Source organism: Triturus cristatus, chromosome 7 (assembly GCF_964204655.1).
Source record: "Triturus cristatus chromosome 7, aTriCri1.1, whole genome shotgun sequence".
Classification (NCBI taxonomy): domain Eukaryota; kingdom Metazoa; phylum Chordata; class Amphibia; order Caudata; family Salamandridae; genus Triturus; species Triturus cristatus.
The window spans coordinates 1,286,315,050-1,286,333,396 of NC_140590.1; the positions used below are offsets into that span (position 1 = coordinate 1,286,315,050).

At 42.5% G+C, this 18,347-nt stretch overlaps 1 protein-coding gene across 1 annotated transcript in view; it reads right to left on the reverse strand.

The window, feature by feature from the left end:
• Window positions 1–16,215, reverse strand: part of LOC146811895 (sulfotransferase 1 family member D1-like) — a 266,881-nt gene extending 250,666 nt beyond the window's left edge. The window contains exons 1-2 of the mRNA XM_085618859.1: window positions 16,141–16,215; window positions 565–731 (exon numbers count right to left, since the gene is read on the reverse strand). Of these exons, the coding sequence (XP_085474985.1) occupies window positions 565–715 (151 nt within the window). The 5' untranslated portion in view covers window positions 716–731; window positions 16,141–16,215. The remainder of the gene's footprint in view (window positions 1–564; window positions 732–16,140) is intronic.
• Window positions 16,216–18,347: the final 2,132 nt, after the last annotated feature.

Consider the following 18,347-nt stretch of genomic DNA (forward strand, 5'->3'; position numbering starts at 1 on the left):
AGTTTGACCAACATCAAATCACAAAGCAAATTAGAGGCTACACTGTACCACTGAGCCTGGAATCCCATTTTGAGGACCAATGAGCCTGCTGATTACCATTCCATAAACAACACCAGGGAAGTAATGGAGGTCCAATACTGTACTGGACAGACTAGAGTCAATAAAGAGCTTTGCTTATGGAAACCTAAAATGTCAGAAATGCGGTATCTTCTCACATATTCTCTATTTTAATGTTAGCAAGAACCTGTGATTCCCCTTAAAAAAAGCAAGCAACCCTGAGATTCTGAGTGTTTGTTTTCAGAAGGAAAAATGGGATTCAGAATATGCACAAAGAATGCCACATCTACGTACCTTTAAGATATGTGTATCACGTAGGGAACATATATGGGGTGTTTAGTATAGAAAATCTAGACTTACTTACCTGTCGATATTGTTTAAGAAAATGAAATGTCCTCGATATTCTGTTCCACTAATATTGTGGGTTCGATATTCTGGGTGCACACTTTTGCAAATAATGCCTTGCCTTTAGCTCTGGCATAATGAGGACAGCAGAAGGACTCCTACCTGCCTTGGGGTAGGTCGAGATAAGTAGGTCGTCTGGTCGAGCCTGAAAACTCTCCACTTCTGCCCAGTTATCAGCAAAACACTTGAGGAATGGAACACCTTGTATACTCGTCAGCTGGGGCCGAGAGGGGGTTGGCTCTTCTTTCTCCATCTGGGTGTCGAGTTGGCTGAAAGAGAAACAAGAAACTGCATAGCATGATGGGCAATCAGGCGCATTCAGGCCCTTGGTGGTAGACTGAAAGTGATGTAAAAATGCAGTCTGTAACAAGCTGAGAGATCTGGGAATATGATATGTACGGTTCAATAATGCAACCTGAGTAATTAGTTTGTAAAGTTTAATTTATCTGCAAAATAATGTGAAATCCATTATGGGATTAGGTAGCACATTTGTTGATGAGGCACAACTTTGTCTGTGGGTGAAAGTTTCCAGTAAGGAAAAGTTTTAGGGTGGGTCAAGTTAAAAGTTATTTTTGTCTCGGTCTGTTTCCTGAAAAAACATACATTTTTCAATATTTTTAAATCACAAACTGAAGATTCCGAAAGTTAGCAATGTTTCGAGAAAAAACATCCCACAGTCGGCAACAGTAAAGATGGACAAGATTGCAGTGCTGGCAGTGCAGTGGAACTATTAAAAAACATTTTAATAGTACCACAGTTCTTTCTTGATAGTTTCAAAGTAGCACAGCAGTACATCATAAACATTTTAAAAAATATATACATCTCTGAAAATTATTTTCCGTAACTCTACGCGGTTTATTAAAGTGCCTCATGTCTCCCAAGACATGACAAAAATAATACCTACCTGGATTTGTCTGTAAAACACACAACACAAACAAAGTGTGGTCTAAACAATATGGCTGTCTTTTACTTTTGTTAGGGCTTTCATTAAGCAATATATTCTGTTGTGTCATCTCCATGTAATGTCATATACCGCAAAAGTACCCCGGTATACCATGGCCCAATAGGGCACTACATTTTTCTCCCTTATAACTTTAGACAACAGACCCAATTTAGATAAAATAACAAAACCAACACTTCCTGCACCATATTCTTTATTCCTGCCAAATTTCATGAAAATCGATTCAGACATTTTGCCGCCACATCTGTGTATAAAGTCTATGGAAGTTGAATTGGTGGAAAACGTGTTTTGGGACATCCGTTTTTCTTTGCAACCCCTTACCTAATCACCACAAAACTTTGCATCTTTAGCGAACGTAAAAAAGCGAATAGGTCTACAAGGTTTCCTGGAGATTCATCGAACGGTGGCAAAATTAATACCTGGTAAAGATCAGAGGAATTCCTATCTCCGGCAATCTTACTTATAACTACGGAGTGCCTACTGCCACCCTGTTTTTGTATATACATCCCTGCTTCTTTTTTTGCTTCATTGCAAATGTGGCAGTGATCTTGTCAATGATGTCACAGAAGATGTCCTGAGTGATATAATATGCGTGGTAATATTTTAATCCCATAAGTAATTCCAAACCCATCTTTCACGTAGCCACAGTACTTCAAGTAATAGTGGGTATGTGAGTGGGTATGTGAGTGCCTGTCTGGGTCTGTGAGTGGGTACATGAGTGATGCGATAGGTCTGTGAGTGGTGTGTTACTGGCTGTGTGGGTCTGTGAGTGAGTGTTGGAGTGCCTATGTGTGTCTGTTAAAGGGTGTGTGAGTGGTGCTATGGATTTTGGGCATTTGTATACATAGGGTATTTGAAATGGAGAACCATGGACTCTACTCTCACCAGGAGACAACAAGAAAAAAACCACTTGGCACAGTCACTCTGGATCAGATTGCGCTCCAATAGATCAACTTTGCGTTCACTTCCATTAAGGATTTCATATAATTTTCCAATGAGGAATACGACAGGAAACACATTTGCTTGCCTTCTCCAAGCCCAAGAAATAATAATAATTTGTGCTTAACTAAAGTGGACCTTCAACCGGGGCACCCGCTATGTTTATATTTGTTTGTGCAGTGAAATGAGCATCACAGCCAGAATGGAACCTCGTTTAATTCAAGAAGAGTCCCCAGTTTTGCTGAAAACATCTACCCAACTGGGATACTTTCTACTTGTTAATTTGGGTAAATGTCGAGTGCATATTCTACACTACCGCTGTGTAAAGCAACACGAGGTAGTGTCTCCAGTGACCTTGCATGCATGTAATGTCGGCAATGTGACTTTTCCTCACACAGTCTTCATCCACAAACCTGTGATAACATGAATCCTTCTCAAGAGAAGACGACAAGACTACAAAAAGGTGGATCCCCAGCAAACAGGGGTACTCTTCTACTTAACTATATGAATCAAGTGCTTCTTTGTTTGCTGGAAATGTCCTTGTATTCCTCTGCATCAATAAGCGTCACCAAACTCGGCAAATGTGCTCAGGGGTCTTTTGTTACGTTGTCCCATCAACATATAAAAAGGAGGGAAGACCAATAAAGGAAAACAGGACAGGGCGAAACATACAGAGCTTTCAGATGATTTTTGGGCAGTTGAATTCTCAGGGTAATTAAAAAGGAGAATCATGGACTCTGCTCTCACCAGGAGACGACGAGAAAGAAATTACTCTTCACAGTCACCCGAGATCAGATTGTGCTTCAATAGATCAACAAAGCAGTCACCTCTGTTGGAATAAAAATGTTTAGCATGCATTGTAATTCTTAATTTAGCATTCACTGCACCATTTTATTTTCAGCTGCCATTTTGAGCCATAATCGAAGATAAATTCTGTCTCTCTGCCCCAGCTGAAAGCAGCTGCGATAGTTTTCGTTTCTTCATGATTGAGTCTTGCTGTTCTAATGAATACACTGTTCTTGTCTATGCATACCTTTCCCACTAGATAGGCCTGCTCCCACCCTTAGAGCGGCAGCCGCAGGCAGAGTGACCTAGGTGCTGAGATAGCATGTGCCCGGTCTCAGAATTGAAGCTCATCCATTCTGTACCTCCTTTGTTCACCAGCTACCAACTGGAAATTTCCAGTCAGGGTGTGTCTTTATTTGTTCTGAATTGTATATAATGTATCTCCATGCTTGCTGAAGTCAGTCCCACTGTAGCAATTCCAGGAGGCTGGTAAGACTGGACTCCACTCGAGTGTACCTGAATAAAATATACTTGGTTTGTATTCTCTACTGTCTGACCGACTCTTCATTTGTATTGAAGGCTGAGAGGTGGTTGCGAATGACCCTGGTGGCCCTAATCGGTTCTCTTCCTTCAACAATCTAAAATGAGTGAAACAATTCCGGACATTGAAATGGGAAAGGAGTTGAAAAATGGAGCTAGTCCAACTTTAGCTTTAGATGCACCACAGAAGGGTAAATTATGCATTACCAGAAAGAAGTCTCAATATGATACTTATTTTGTTGGGACTAGTGAGTGTCATGATACATACTCCATTGCAACAGGATGGGGTTTTAAAGGTGGAGAAGATCCAGTTTTCCCAGGAGTGTATTATGTTTGTGGGAACAAGGCTTATTACAAGTTGCCTGACCATTGGTATGGCACGTGTTATGTGGGCCTGGTCTTTCCAAAGATTTTTCATATAGATAGGATAGAAGATGTAGAACACATTAATTTACTAACACGTTTTAAGAGAGAAACTTGGTCGGAGTTATTGGGTGATATTTTTGGTGCTATAATTCCAGCAGTGGGAATTTCTTTAAATGCATATAAAATTCGAAAACTGTCAACAGTGGTGGATCGCTTATCGACAAGTACCGCTGGAGGGTTTCTTTTGGTGAATACGGAGATGATTGCCGTACGTGCCATGTCTATGCAAAATCGACTTGCCCTTGATATTCTATTGGCCAAGGAGGTTGGAGTCTGCGGAATGCTGAAAGTTCAACATTGTTGCACTTACATTCCTGACGAAAGCAAAGACCTAAAGGTCTATATCAAAAGTATTACTGATTTGCATGAAGAATTAGTACCCCTGGAAGCTGAAAGTGTCTGGTCTAAAATAGCTAATAAGATAGTTGCTATTAAGAGTTTTATTGCTAAGATAGGTAGTACCTTTATTGGTAAAATATTATTTCCTTTGACATGTGTGATTGTTGCTTTACTGATACTAAAATTGGGGTGTTTGTGTTGTAAAAACAGGGGAGGGAAAAAGAGAATAATTAAAGGAAATACTGTTAAGAAACAAAAGAGGTCAAAGAGAGATCCACAAGAAATAGAATTAGAAGAATTGAGGGAGAGTGTTTATTTGGAGTCAAAGAGAGATGATGTGAGGGAGTCTGGTGTTTAATGTTGTGTCATAAAAGACATTTTCAATTTCTCCTAAAATTGGGACTAAAATCTTTTTTTTGGGGTTGTTTTTTGTGGTGATAAGATATCACCAAAGGGGGGATTGCTGGAGCAGAGTTTTCTGTTGAAAATGTATCGTGTCTTAAGCTCCAGTTTTGTTTATATGTTATGATTAAAAATATTAATTTGAAAATACTAATTAATAGTTTGTTTTGTTAAAGTCTGAATTAACCAACATTACTAATGAGAGGAAATAACTACACGTGGGATGCATATATGTTGCTTAATAATAATGTGCAGTTTTACTAAATGAGTGTTGTAAAAGAGCTATTTGTTTCATGTTTATGCTTTTTAAATAACGTGTACTAATGCTTTATTGCGTTGCAGAAGGCTAGATAATTACATACACATATGGGTATTAGTGGGAATTAACACTGTTTAATCATTATGCTGTGGTAACGTTGTTTTGTGTTTCTTTTAATTAAGATGGTCCGTTTTGGCCTAAAACAAGATGGCTGCCTTTTACAGCCTGCACTCGAGTGATTGAATTTTGATGAGAGGCCTTGCTGAACATGGTCGAGAGTCACCTGACCGCAGCCTTTGCCTGGGTAGAAAGTTTTCCGTGAGGACAGCAGCTTTGGGAATGAATCCAACTGTCCTTGGACAAGGATAAAGCCACAATGTACAATGACCAGTCTGCGGTGGCTCTGCTTAGATATCAAGGAAGAACATTTACGAAAGATACATTTGCAAACTCGAGTTTCCTTCTTCCGTATTTTTATTTTTTTGTGATTTTTCCTGAGCGGAGGTTTCCTAAATGTAACCGAGTGGCATCCTTTCCTGCTCGCTCTGCTCAGCGGCTCAACGGATATTCAACACTTGTTTGTTACTTTTTATTGGTTATTTTCCCTATAAATATGTTAGACTAGAGAGGGTTCGTGTTCATTGCGGTTCATTGCGGTCTTCGTGTTCATTGGTCCCATTGTGTTCATTTGCGCTTGGACTTCTTCCTGAACCTATGCTGAGGACGGCAGCTCGAGAGACTTTACTGAGAGACCTGTCCTGACCCTTTTAGCTAGAATAGGTAACTATGAGAATATGATTTTGCTAGTGATTGACTTTCATTTTTGAATTAATTTAGATAAATAAGCATTTGTTTGAATTACAGTGTTGGGTGTTCATTTCTTGTCAATTATTGAGTTCCAAATGTATTTCCTATGTTTAAAATCATGACTCAGGACAATATCATTTATGGTCGCATTGACCTCGCTTAGACGCAGATTGGTTTAGGTTTTCTCTCCTATATTCAGTGTGGATAGAGTAATAGTGTGAATTTTAGTGTGATGGGCCCTAGCGAATGATGTGTGTATGTGCGTGTGACTGTAGGTTTACTCTGTCCGTGGAAGCAGGGAGAATTTATATGCGCCGATCTGCAGCAGTTTCCAATGACCCTGGTGGCCCTAATCGGTTCTCTTCCTTCAACTGGCGCTCGAACAGGGACTCCATCGGGTGACCCATCCTCGCCCGCGGACAAGTGAGGAGGTCGGGGCCATCGTCGGGTCGGACGGGCAGACCAGGGATCCCTGCACGAGAGAGTGCTGAACTCGCAGCTGCCCCATCTGTCTGGCCGGGCGGTGCCTCGCCCAGCGGTCATCCCGACTGGGGTCCTGAATGGCAAAACCCTTGGAGCTGACCGTTTGGTCCAAAGAGACAGCAGTGGAGAATACATTTGTTTGGCTTGTGTGCACCAGGTGAGTTTGTTTTTGTTCTTTATGAATAAGGTACCATTTGGGTTGTCTTAGGTACGGTCTGAGGACCAATTTTGATTTGCAACTGGTACTGTCTGAGGACCGATTTGAATACAAAGTGTTTGTGAACACTTTGCCCGGCAACATAACAAATTTGGCTTACTTTTGAAAAAGCTGGTGTTCAGCCGATTCTTGGTTACTTGTTGTCGTTGTTGCTCTGCTGATGCTCGACTCGAAGAAAGTCAGCCAGCGTCTTCGGAAGGCACTCCAAATTTTGACATGTATGTAAACCCGACATTGGCTCTATTATGTTTAGTACGTTATGGCACAAATATACGAGGGACAATGCCGAGTTGCAGTGGCCGTTGAAGGGCACTTTTGATGAACAAAAAATTGTTTTTTTTCAGGAGAAGTTGTTTGTGAGAAGAAGTAGACAGTCTGTTTGATTCCCTCAGAACAAGGCAAAAAGTGGCTAAACAGAGGCGAATAAAAGCAGAGAAAGAGGCCCGGAAGGGGAGAATTCAAACATTGACTTAGAAAGCCGTAGCGCATGATAGAGAGAAGCAGGAGATAGGAATTGAACATGAAGAGAGGAAGTTTCGACTGAATATTGATAAATCTTATGTAGCCTGAGAAGAAAATAACGCTTTTGTAGGAGAATTGCTAGATGCCCGACCTCCACCTCCGTACGCCCCACAGAGGTTATATCTCGCTCTTCCCCAACAGGCCCAGCTACCCCGTTCTTCTGTCTCTGCTGTTTCTGCTTCTGTTACTGTTGATCAAACTGCCTTGGCCACGGAACCTCCAGTCCTTTTTTTTGTCTTCGCCGTCTGTGGCAACTGTGACTGTTAGTACTCCTGCAACGCCTACTGGTTCAGTGTCTCTCTCTCCAGCTCTTACACCCACGACGAAGCCGACAATGACTTTAGTGCCTGCTCCCTCTGTTGCCACACCCACTGTGTTCCTTCATTCTCCAACACTACTGAGTAGTGAGATACTGGTGCGCGTCCCTGAGGATAGAAATTGGATGAAATTTAAGGAGCGCATGGGGCGGACACTGGTCCAATCTGATGTTGGAGATGCAGAGAAGAAGGTGGTGGCTAATCAAGCAGCACAGTGGGCTGGTAATCCCATTTACACTGTGTGAGATGTGTGGAGTGTGATGAAAGATTTTGACCTTTTGTACAGCAACATGCCCTTAAGCACATGTCAACTTCTCTGATTGGTTTTTGGGAGCAGCATTTCAAGGGTGAAGCACCGCAGATCATATACGATATTAGGGATTATGTGCATGTTACTGATATGGAGCCTGCACATGTCTTTGGTAATGTTGCAACATTGGTTGCTTTTTGGGGAAGGCTACTGGAAAAGAGTCCCACCCCGGTATCCCAGTACCTGATGAGGGAGGTGCATTCTATATCTCATCCTGAAATACCAGAGCTACGGGATCGGCATGATGTTGTTAGTAGACCAGGGGTATCGGGCCATTTCCAGGAACAGTTGGTTTATACTCTATGGAAAAGTAGTGAGGTCTTGTCCCTCAAAACTCAGTTACCTGACCCTAGGAAAAATCCTACTGCATTTTATAAGAAATTGACTGAGGCCGCTTCTTCAACAGTAATGACGCTCGCAGATATCCAAATGTTCTTTGGTTTGTTGATTCCTGTTGATATTTGGAGACAGGTACATACACAGAATCATGTTGCAGAATTGGGTGGTACCTGGGACTAAATTAAAATATGGGATCAGGACAGGAAGCCTGGTGAGAAGCCTAAGGCAGAGATACTTGCTCTGCCTGGCGGTATTATCACTTATATGCACTCCCTTATCCCACCCAAAAGATTGATTGGGACAAGCTATCGGCCTGTCATCAGAAGAAAGATGAGTGTATCTGATTTTTTCACTCGGTTTGAAAGTGTGTTTTTCGGATTATAGTGTACCAAGGGCCATAAATGCTTCCTGGAGGATGTTTATGTCCCCGGGAGGGGGCAGCACAGCCCCCTCCCATTCTTATATACATGGCCCGGGAGAGGTGTTGGTCCCTGAAGTCTTTTCTGGTAATTGAGGGGGGTCCAAGGCCCCACTTCTTTTTTTCATAAAGCTCCGAGAGGTGGTGGTCCCCTGGCTCTTAGAGCCTCAGGAGGGGGGCCTCCATTTTTTCTAGGACTCGGCCAGTCCCTGGGGATATTGCGGTACCAAGGTTCAAGACTGGCCATGGAGAGGGGGGCCTCCTGCACCCCCATCCCCTTATTTAAAACAAAAATAGACGCCCGTGACAAAGCTCACCCAGGGGCATATTTTCAAAGAAGAGCAGGAGCCCTCGCTATATTTTTAAGTTTTTTCTGCAGATTCACGACAAAGATTTTAAACAAATGTTTATTTTCCCTGGTGGGGTCCCAGAGGGGTGCCAAAGCTAGGGGGTTAGGGCATTCCTACCCTGTATCCATTCTTTTTATTAAGGTTTGTTTTAGGACTTGGAAGAGGAAAAGTCCCAAAATGGCTGCAAACACTTCCTGGTTGAAGTGTTGGCAGCTAATCAGATAACAGCATGAGGACTGTAGGATCCTCAGAGGATATGTGTCCCTAGATATAAAAGATATAAACATTTCAATTTCAGATCATATGTATATGACATCACTGTGTCCAAAATAGCGGCTACTGCTGTTCTTAATTGGGACTTCAGTAACCCATGTCTATTTGAATGCAAACATAGGAGAATCCTCCCTGGAAAGATAAACCTGTTGTGTAATCTATACGGTATGTGATTGTGAGAAGTTGGCCAGGTATATGCTGTCCACTAATTAAAGTGGGCACCTTGCACCAGTCCAAAAGACCCTTATGGTGATTAGGTTAAAGATAACCTTTATGAAAGCTATCCTAGTGGTAGCTATGGAGAGCAGCCTTCAGGCTTAGTTTCGAAGGAATGTAAAGCAGCTTGTTTTACCAGATCAGAAACTCCTGAGTAATCAAATGAAAGGAGAACCACACAAGTGTTATATAAAATATATGTATTTATTACTAAACACTCTCTACCAACCTATATCGAGATTAGAGCACAAAGCACACAATACCTAATCAATAGAACAACAGTAAATAGTACAATACACAGCGGGCTCCAGGGGGAGACCGAACCATATACTAAACAAATTGTATAACAACAACAACTTCACTAGATACAGTGCCTAGAGCATGAAGAATCGGTAAGATACGAAGGAACTAGCAGCCAGGTTGTAGACAGCTGCACTGCCTAGACATGTCACACAAGTGTATTAAGATATTGCCCACCTCAAATGGCCAGCTGCTATAGGACCATGAATAAGAGAGATTGACACAAGGTATGAGAGGCAATATACAGTGGAGCGTAAAAATGAAGTAAAATAAAGCAATACAGAATATATCACAAAGAGTGAGTCCACGACGTTGCTTGTGCTTCTAGAGTAATGTTTTAATTCAAGTTGTTGGTGAGATTCAGTACAGCCAACGCGTTTCGCCCAAACATGGGCTTCTTCAGGGCAACGTAAAGAGCGAAAAGTAAAGTCTATGTTGAGTCGCGGAAAATCAGATCAGAAATGTAGCAAGTTGAAAGCGGGTTCCGGAAAAACCGCCCAATTATGATGTCATAAAAATATATCCAAATGCACGGAGGGTCGAAAACCTCCTAAAATTCTGTCCTGTGTTGTGACAAGTGCTTGTAAAAAATAATCCGTGTACGGAAAGCGGTACTGGTTTCTCCTCCTTCGCGGTCAGTGTGTGACCAGGGAAGGGGTTGGACTAACTCTGGGGACCCTCCTAGGGGAGGGACAGGACAGAGGGGTGGCTACCCCCATGTCCTTTGTCCAGTTTTGCGCCAGAGCAGGAGCAAATGGCTCCTGCCACTGGTTTGAGCTGGACTATGCATGGGGACACCAAATGTGCCCCCAGTGCAGACTTTCTGGCACTCTCAGAGTGCACCCACCCAGCCCCAATTCACTAAAGCCTGTCTGGGAGGTGGTCACACCTCCCTGTGACAGGAAACCTATTGTCAGGCCTTCCTCTGCTCGAGCTTGGCTCAGCAGCAGAAGGGGATACTCGTGTCTGTGGCTGGCAGCATCCATTTTGTGATGCCCAGGTTGAGAAAGCTGGTACTGGGTGTACCGGTGTTTCACATAAGTTCCTCTAGAAGGGTGGAATCATACCTCCCCTGCCAGTTACTGGTGGGGAGGTATGATTTCAAGGTGTTTGACACTAAACACAACATGTTTCTAAGCAGCCGTTTTAAAGTTAGTATTTACCGTGAGGTTATAATGCACTTAAATATATATGGTTGGCTGCATCACAGACAACCCTGGAAGATAGGTTCCAAAGGTTGCAGAGGGGCTCTACTCATGCAGGGGCCCCCTCTTACCTAAAACCCAGCACCCTGCCTTCAGGATTGTTAAGGCCTGCCATAGGGGTGACTAATAGGTTTATATGTGTAGTGATTTAGAATAGATATGGGGAACGTATATCTAAGTAAGGGGTGCCTGCACCACCTTACACAGGCTGCAGTAGCAGACCTGTGGTGTCATTTTGAATGGCCTCCCAGGGGTGGCACAATACATGCTTCGGCCCCTGGGAGGCCTCTGTTGTACCTATGCCCTGGGTACATGGTGTACCATATACTAGGGACTGATAAGGGTACCCCAGGATCCAATTTGCAATGTACTTAAAGTACATGCAATCAATTTATAGGAGAAAGCAGATAGACTGGGTCCTGTACAGCAGGATCCCAATCAGTCTAAGTCAAAAACAGTGATACATCAGCAAAAAGTGGGAGTAACCATAAGAGGCAGATCCTACTCTCCTACAGTGATACAGATCCATAATCTATCAACAATAGTACTGCCTCCATATGTTCACTCATATATTTTCTATATATATATGGGAGAGTACTCCCTGAGGGATCAAAGTTGCATGTGTCCGCGCCAGTGTCTGCAGCTCACTCACTCGGACACGCCATATACATATTGTCTGGGCTGAAAATATAATTGGAATCGAGCCCCATACAAAGGACTACAGAAATCTAATAGGCTTGAGGAAATCGTGAGGCTACTCTTCCAAATACGACAAAAAAAATGTTGGCTAAAGCTCACAAGATACCTTAAATAAGAGTTTGAAGTACCGAACAATAAATTTACAACAACAAAAAATGTTCTTTTTTTGTTTTACAAACTAAAGTTTTTTACTGATATATGATGTAATTGCGTGTGCCTCATACCGTCAAACAATGATGATCAATCCTAGGATTTAATTCGGGCAGTGGGGTGTATCTACCCTTCTTGAGAGCAACGTGGGTGAGAACCTTTGTGACAAATATTTGTATGTGACTGCCATTTGAGCACCGCTAACCTATCAAATGCCCAAAGGAGTAGATGTTTGATGTAAATCCGTCAAGCAGTTCAGGCTGTAGTCGTGTTCAACATTCCTAGGGGAATTAACATGGGAAAGGCACTTTTTCGACCCCCCATATTTCTTGCCCCTGCTTGACGGATTAGCCTGAAACTTTCCATACACAGCAAGACCCACTGTGATACTTTGTAAACTTTTGTAAAGATTCATCAAAAGGCTGAAAGATATAAGCAAGTCAACAAATGCTTTTCCTATGGAGCCTAGGTCCTGACAATAATTATCTACTGGTGACAGCCAGCCAGTAGGATATAAATATATATATTATATATACGCACATATGATGTTTTTCCACGCTGAAAACAACAAAGGTTAAAGTAACATTATAGTAGGTGAAATGTTCAGTAACAACTTAACATTTTAAACTCTAAAAACCATAGAAACTCTGCCCCGCCATGCACAGTTTCCTCTTCATAATTTAATTGCAAATGTTGCAGTGGAATTATCAATGATGTCCTGGAGGATAGTCCGAGTGATGTAATATGAGAGTTAATATTTTATTACTATAAGTAAAGCCAACCTCCTGCCGCGCATGGGCTTTGGCCAGGTGCAGCGTGGGGTTGGCTGCAGGGCCTGTGGCCACCCCCACACAGGCAGCCCAGCTACATGGAAGGGGGAAGATTTGCCATAGAGCCACCCATCCTCCCACTCAAGACCCTCTAGTAAAAGCAGATCTTTCTCCAAAAATTAATAATCATTTTAATCAAATGCATATTTCAACAATACATACAATACAATGTTTATTATTGTTGTTTGTGACTCTTTCATTTCACATAGTGTTTTGATATAGCATATTTGGGGTGCAAAATGTGAAAATAAGTAGTCGGAGATGTAATGTATTTTCTTTAGGAAAAAAAATAAAACAAACGTCTCTGAGTCTATCTTTTAGCATTTTACACCCCAAGAAATGTTATATCATAAAAGAAAATCGCAGAAAAACATCTCTTATTTTATGTGATACATTCTTCAGGCCACATAAAATACAACCTACTCCTAGGTGGCGCTTTCGCCATGCATAGTTTTCTCATCAATAATTTAACTGCAAATGTTGCAGTGACATCAATGACATTATAGAAGGTATCATGAGGGATGTAATATGTGGAGCAATTATCAGTGCTTGGTGGGAGTGCGAGTTACAGTTATCTTAGGGCATGAGTTATGGTTACTTGAGATAACTATAACTGCTTGATTTCTATGGTGTTGTGTGTGTAAAATATGAACCTAACTATAATGTCCCTGTAACCTGTTTTTTCAGTGAACTTCTATGTTTTAGAGTGATTTCCTATGAGTAGGTGTGTGAGTGGCTGAATGGGTGTGTGAGTGGGTGTGTGAGTGGTTGTGTAGGTGTGTAAGTGGATGTGTGATAGGGTGTGTGAGTGGTTTTGTGGTTCTGTGAGCTGGTGTGTGGGTGGCTGTAAGGGTGTGTGAGTGGGTGTGTGAGTGGTTGTGTTGGTATGTATGTGGTTGAGTGAGTGGGTGGATCTGTGTCTCTATATATACATAAATCTTTTAACTTTAATAACTCTACAACTACTGAACAGATTTACACCAGACTACAAGAAGCACTCTTACTGGACCAAGATCTAGATTTCTGCCAGAATTGGTTTAAATTCCATTCAGTGATTCGGGCTGTTGTCGTGTCTAAAATATCTATGGGAAATTGCATGAGGAAAATACGTTTTGGGACCGCTCATTTTCTCTGCCCCTGCTTGACGAATCATTCCATAACTTAACAGACAGAAGCTGAAGTGACCCGCAAATTAGTTTTGAAAATATTGTGAAGATTCGGCAAACTGTGCAAAAGTTATTAGTAAAATAAAAAATGCTTTTCCTCTCGAAACTAGGTCCTAACTATAACTACTTACTGGCGTCCGCCAGTAGTTAATATTTAAATATATAGGGCCACTTACATTACAGTGCAGTTCTTCAGGGCTGTTAGCTTGTAATGGCAAGTAACCAAAACCAAAAACCTTGCCTTTGCCTATTACAGTAAACTACGAGATTATATAGTAAAATATTTGTCTACAGGGATTAATGCAATAGAAAAACAAACCACCGCTTAAAAGCATATTGACTTCAACATACTATTCTCACAATAAATAAATCAGTTGTACTGCATTTGTCATAAATGTTCATAACAAAAAGATAAGGCCCACGGCCTCTGACAAAACTTTTTCCTTTCATTGAATCTAGCCTATAGCCTTTAGCAATGCCTTTTTACAATAACTCACACGTTCTGTATTCCCCAATTTTCCACAAAGTAACTATTGGTATACAATCATAAAAACACAAATATGTATGTACACAATCCAGTTGAAAAGACAAAATACAACTCTTCAAAAAACAGCATAACAAGGATTTTCAAAGCACAATTCTTATACCGGAAAGAATAGTTAAGGGGTAACCAAAAGGAAAACCCTTACCTTCTATAGTAATCTATGAGAGTCCTTGTAGCAAAATATCAGCCTACCAACTTTTACACGGTGTCACGATAACCCACCCTTTAAGACCTATTGACTTTAATTTAAGCCTAAATCAAGACTAAAGCCTCTTTATACTTATGTCAAGACTAATGCCTCTGTTGAGACGTTACATAATAAACAGATTGGGCCTGTAGTCTAGGTCATTAGCTTGTCACCATAAACAATTCAGTCCTACTGTAATGAGCACAAGCGTTCCCACAAGACAAAAAGTACAATCCAAGAGTAAGTACACAACTTCTGCTCAATACAAAGCTGTGCTCAAGAGATTCAACATTTAGGCAAAGACAAATCCCCTCTCAGTGGTGCTTATCAAACCTCTATATCCGTTGATCACATGAGACCTGGCGATAGCTGTGCTATCAAGTCAGACCTAAAAAGTGCTGTCTAATGTCTGTAAAGTTGTGTGTGGCACGAGGATACAAAGTCCTGAATAACCCTCAGCCTATCCTTAAAGCACTCTAGGGTCTGATAGTGCGGTGTGTGTAATCTGGCTAAAAATGAACATATGGTCTTTCGGTAGAAAGTACTATATAACGTGTGAAGTCTGAGGACTGAAAGTGAGTTTTAAGGATAGAAGTCAGGTGCTCTGTGTTGGGGAACTGCCTACAGTGCAACCTGTCTGGAGAGTGCTGTGATTGGTGGCAATAGAAGCTGCTGTATAATGTATACCCTGTCCCAAAGGGCTCTGAGGTTTGTTGACTGATGGTGCGTGTACAAGGTGTAACCTTTCTGTAAATCGCTGTGAGGTCCAGTAGAAGGTACTGTATCGTTTATATTTCGGATGTAAAGCGCTATAACGTCTGATTGAAGATCTTATATGTGTTTAATGCGTCTGCGAAGTGTTTTGATGTTAGGCATAATAAGGCGTTGTGTATAGTAGATCCCGTCTATAAAGCAGCCAGTACTTACCAGTGGCGTAACGAAAGTTTAAGGGACCCCCCCCCCTGCAATGTACACAGAGGGGCCCCCACTCCGCATTTTATCCGGAGGCCGAAGACCGTAGTTCTGATCTGAGGGGGCCCCCTGCAGCTGGGGAGCCCCCCCCCCCCCCACACCGCGGGGGATGCGGGGGACTGTGTTACGCCCCTGCTTAATGCCCCACCGGCCAGTGAAGTGCTGGGAGGTCTTGGGGTAGAAGGCGCTATCAAAGTGCTGTGTTGCGCTGTGTGAGGCGAGAAAGAGTTAATTAACGTGTATCAAATTTGTAAGGTGTCATGAGGTCTGAGGAGAACATAATCTCTGTACTGTGAGACCTGTATGTAGGACGGCGTGCACTCAGAGAAGGCAGAGTGCAGTTTAACGTCTAACCTGCCTGCAAAGTGCTTCGAGGTGTGCTGGACGGGGATGCACGGCGGTGTACACCGGCCTATCCAACTTCAACAAAAACAGAATACAGCGACGGTTCTCTTGGTATGTGGTATATTGGATTCAAAGCCCCACGGCCATCCACGACTCCGCTGGTGATCACTGTAACACAACTACTATTGGCCGTCAAGTAACCCTGGGTCTGATTTAGAAGACGGCATAAAACGCCCCCTCGCTCCCACCAAAAAAGTCGGTTGTACCGTCCGCTAGCTGGGAGGTAAATCCACTCGGTTCCGAGTTGTGTCTCTGGTTAACTGCCCACTCTGCTCCCCGCCACCCTCAGGGGAGGGTTCCTCGGATTTGAACGCACCTTAGGGCCTAAGCAGCCTCGTCCCCTCTCTTCTGGGAGGATTCGGATGTCCTGTATTCCTGGTGTATGAGGCGCTGCCGAAGAAGCATTTAACAGGAGCGAGAAGGGAGCCCGCGGCCTCGTCCCCTGGGTGTAGGGAGGGGGGGGGGGGGGGGGGGGCGCGGGTCGGCAGCCTGCCACGACTTAAGTGGATTGGCTTCTTAGGTTTCATGTGTGACATGGAGAGATTAGGCAGCTAATCGCTGTGGTAAAAGCAGCCCAAATACTACTTCACAGCTGTGGAGTTGGAGCACGTCTGTCCTTTGGTGAAAGTTTACAAGGACCCTCTGGCCTATCAGAGACCAGGGAACTCTTATAAGTCCTCTATAAGCCTTTCAGAGACCAAAGACCACTGTGTAAGCCTATCAGGGGTCCAAACATAATGGCTCTGCCAGCCTATGAGGGACTAAGGTCCACCTATAAGGATTGTGTAAGCCATCCAGAGTCCTGGGGCTACCTATGGGGATGGCGACTATGCTAATCTATGCAAATTCAAGTAAGAAGAGCATGGATTTAGGCAATCTGTAAGGTCCTGTCGGTGGAATGCTTGAACTAATGGCACCTGCTAGTAATTACTCTGGGCTGCATTCCTACTGTGGCATAGTGAATTTCTGGAGCCACCACTGGCATACTTACCCCGCGTAGGTGGTCACATTACAACAACAAAAAGTTCTCTTGAATGTATGTTTGTGGGCGTATGTACATGCTTGTGTGAGATGTGTGTGTCTTTGTACGTCTACACGTGTGTGCATTCAAAATGAACATGACATTGCCTAAATAATACACTGACCAGAAGTGGTGTCTTCAATGTTCTGCATTACACACCAGTGCTAACAGCTATGTAAGGCTTTGAAATGCGGTTTATTTTCTAGCATAATGGAACAAGCATTTGCAATGCAATAGGTCTCGCATTTACGCGTGTTTAAGCTATTGGCATTGTAAACCCATAGGAAGGATTCAGGAGCGGTACAAACGCAGGAGTACTTGTGCCTTTTCTGTTTAAAACCAAATACATGAATTCACCCACAAGTTGAGCACCGTGTTTAATAATCCTGCCTACAGGAAGAAAACTACTGCTGGCACTTCTTTCTCCATTCAAGTTACCAAACTTGGAATGTATTACCGGCAAAGGTTAGAGCCACTGATATTCACTTACCATTAATTCATGAGAATGGTTAATAACCTGGTTATTACCAAAGGGATCCATCAAATCCATACGATCTTATTTTTATTTTTAAAAGCCACCGCCATCACTAATTCTGGCCTCACTGCCTACAGACCAACGTCCCTGAAAGGCACTCTAAGATCAGTGGTGAACTGAATCAGCAGAGGTCCTTTACAAAGCACACCCTTAGTATTATAGGCTGGGGAGAACCGGCTGCCCATTCAAACATGTCAACCATGTGTCTGTTTTAAACAAATACATAACAGAATGATCAATGCAAGTCACCGTGTAGGTTCAAATCTTACCTAACATACCTAAAGGACCAGCTAGCTAACAGGACCTACCACACAAACCCACGTTAGAAATAACCAAGTATAAATAATCTATACCTATGCAACCTAAGAATACCTAATCTCCTCTAACCTTGGGTTCCGGAGCAGTGTGCTTCCAAGCCTAAAGCGCTTCGAGGCCTAATCAAAGGTAGGAAGCGCTATAGAAATGCAAATACAACCACAGTGGTCCTCTTGGCAGGGCAAATATATGACGTGTTCGCATTGCGATTCAGACAGAATCGTAACAAGTATAGCACAGCAGATGGACAGTTTGTATCACAGCCAATAAATTAATCTCTCTCGTTTTTAAGACTTTTGTCTTCCGTGGATTGTGGCTAATGCAGAGAAGGAAGAAGTGCCACGGATATTAGAAAGCATCATTGAAACTGAGAAATGTCATAGATTATACAATACATTTTTCGGAGGGCCATGGGCTTTATGAAACTTTAAGTAGGCAGCTAAATGCACCAATAAAAAAACACGCTCTTAAAAGCACAGCTAGACTTTGCAGCGTATTTGAGTAAAAAGCAAGCTCGCCTTAGCATTACAAGGATTGCGTGGAGCATGTTGTAATACCAACATCGCACTAAACTACTGCATGTCATGCAATTTGCCAGGATACTTTTTTTTTCTTTTATTAAGACTGGCCCAATTATTAAAATCGAAGAGGA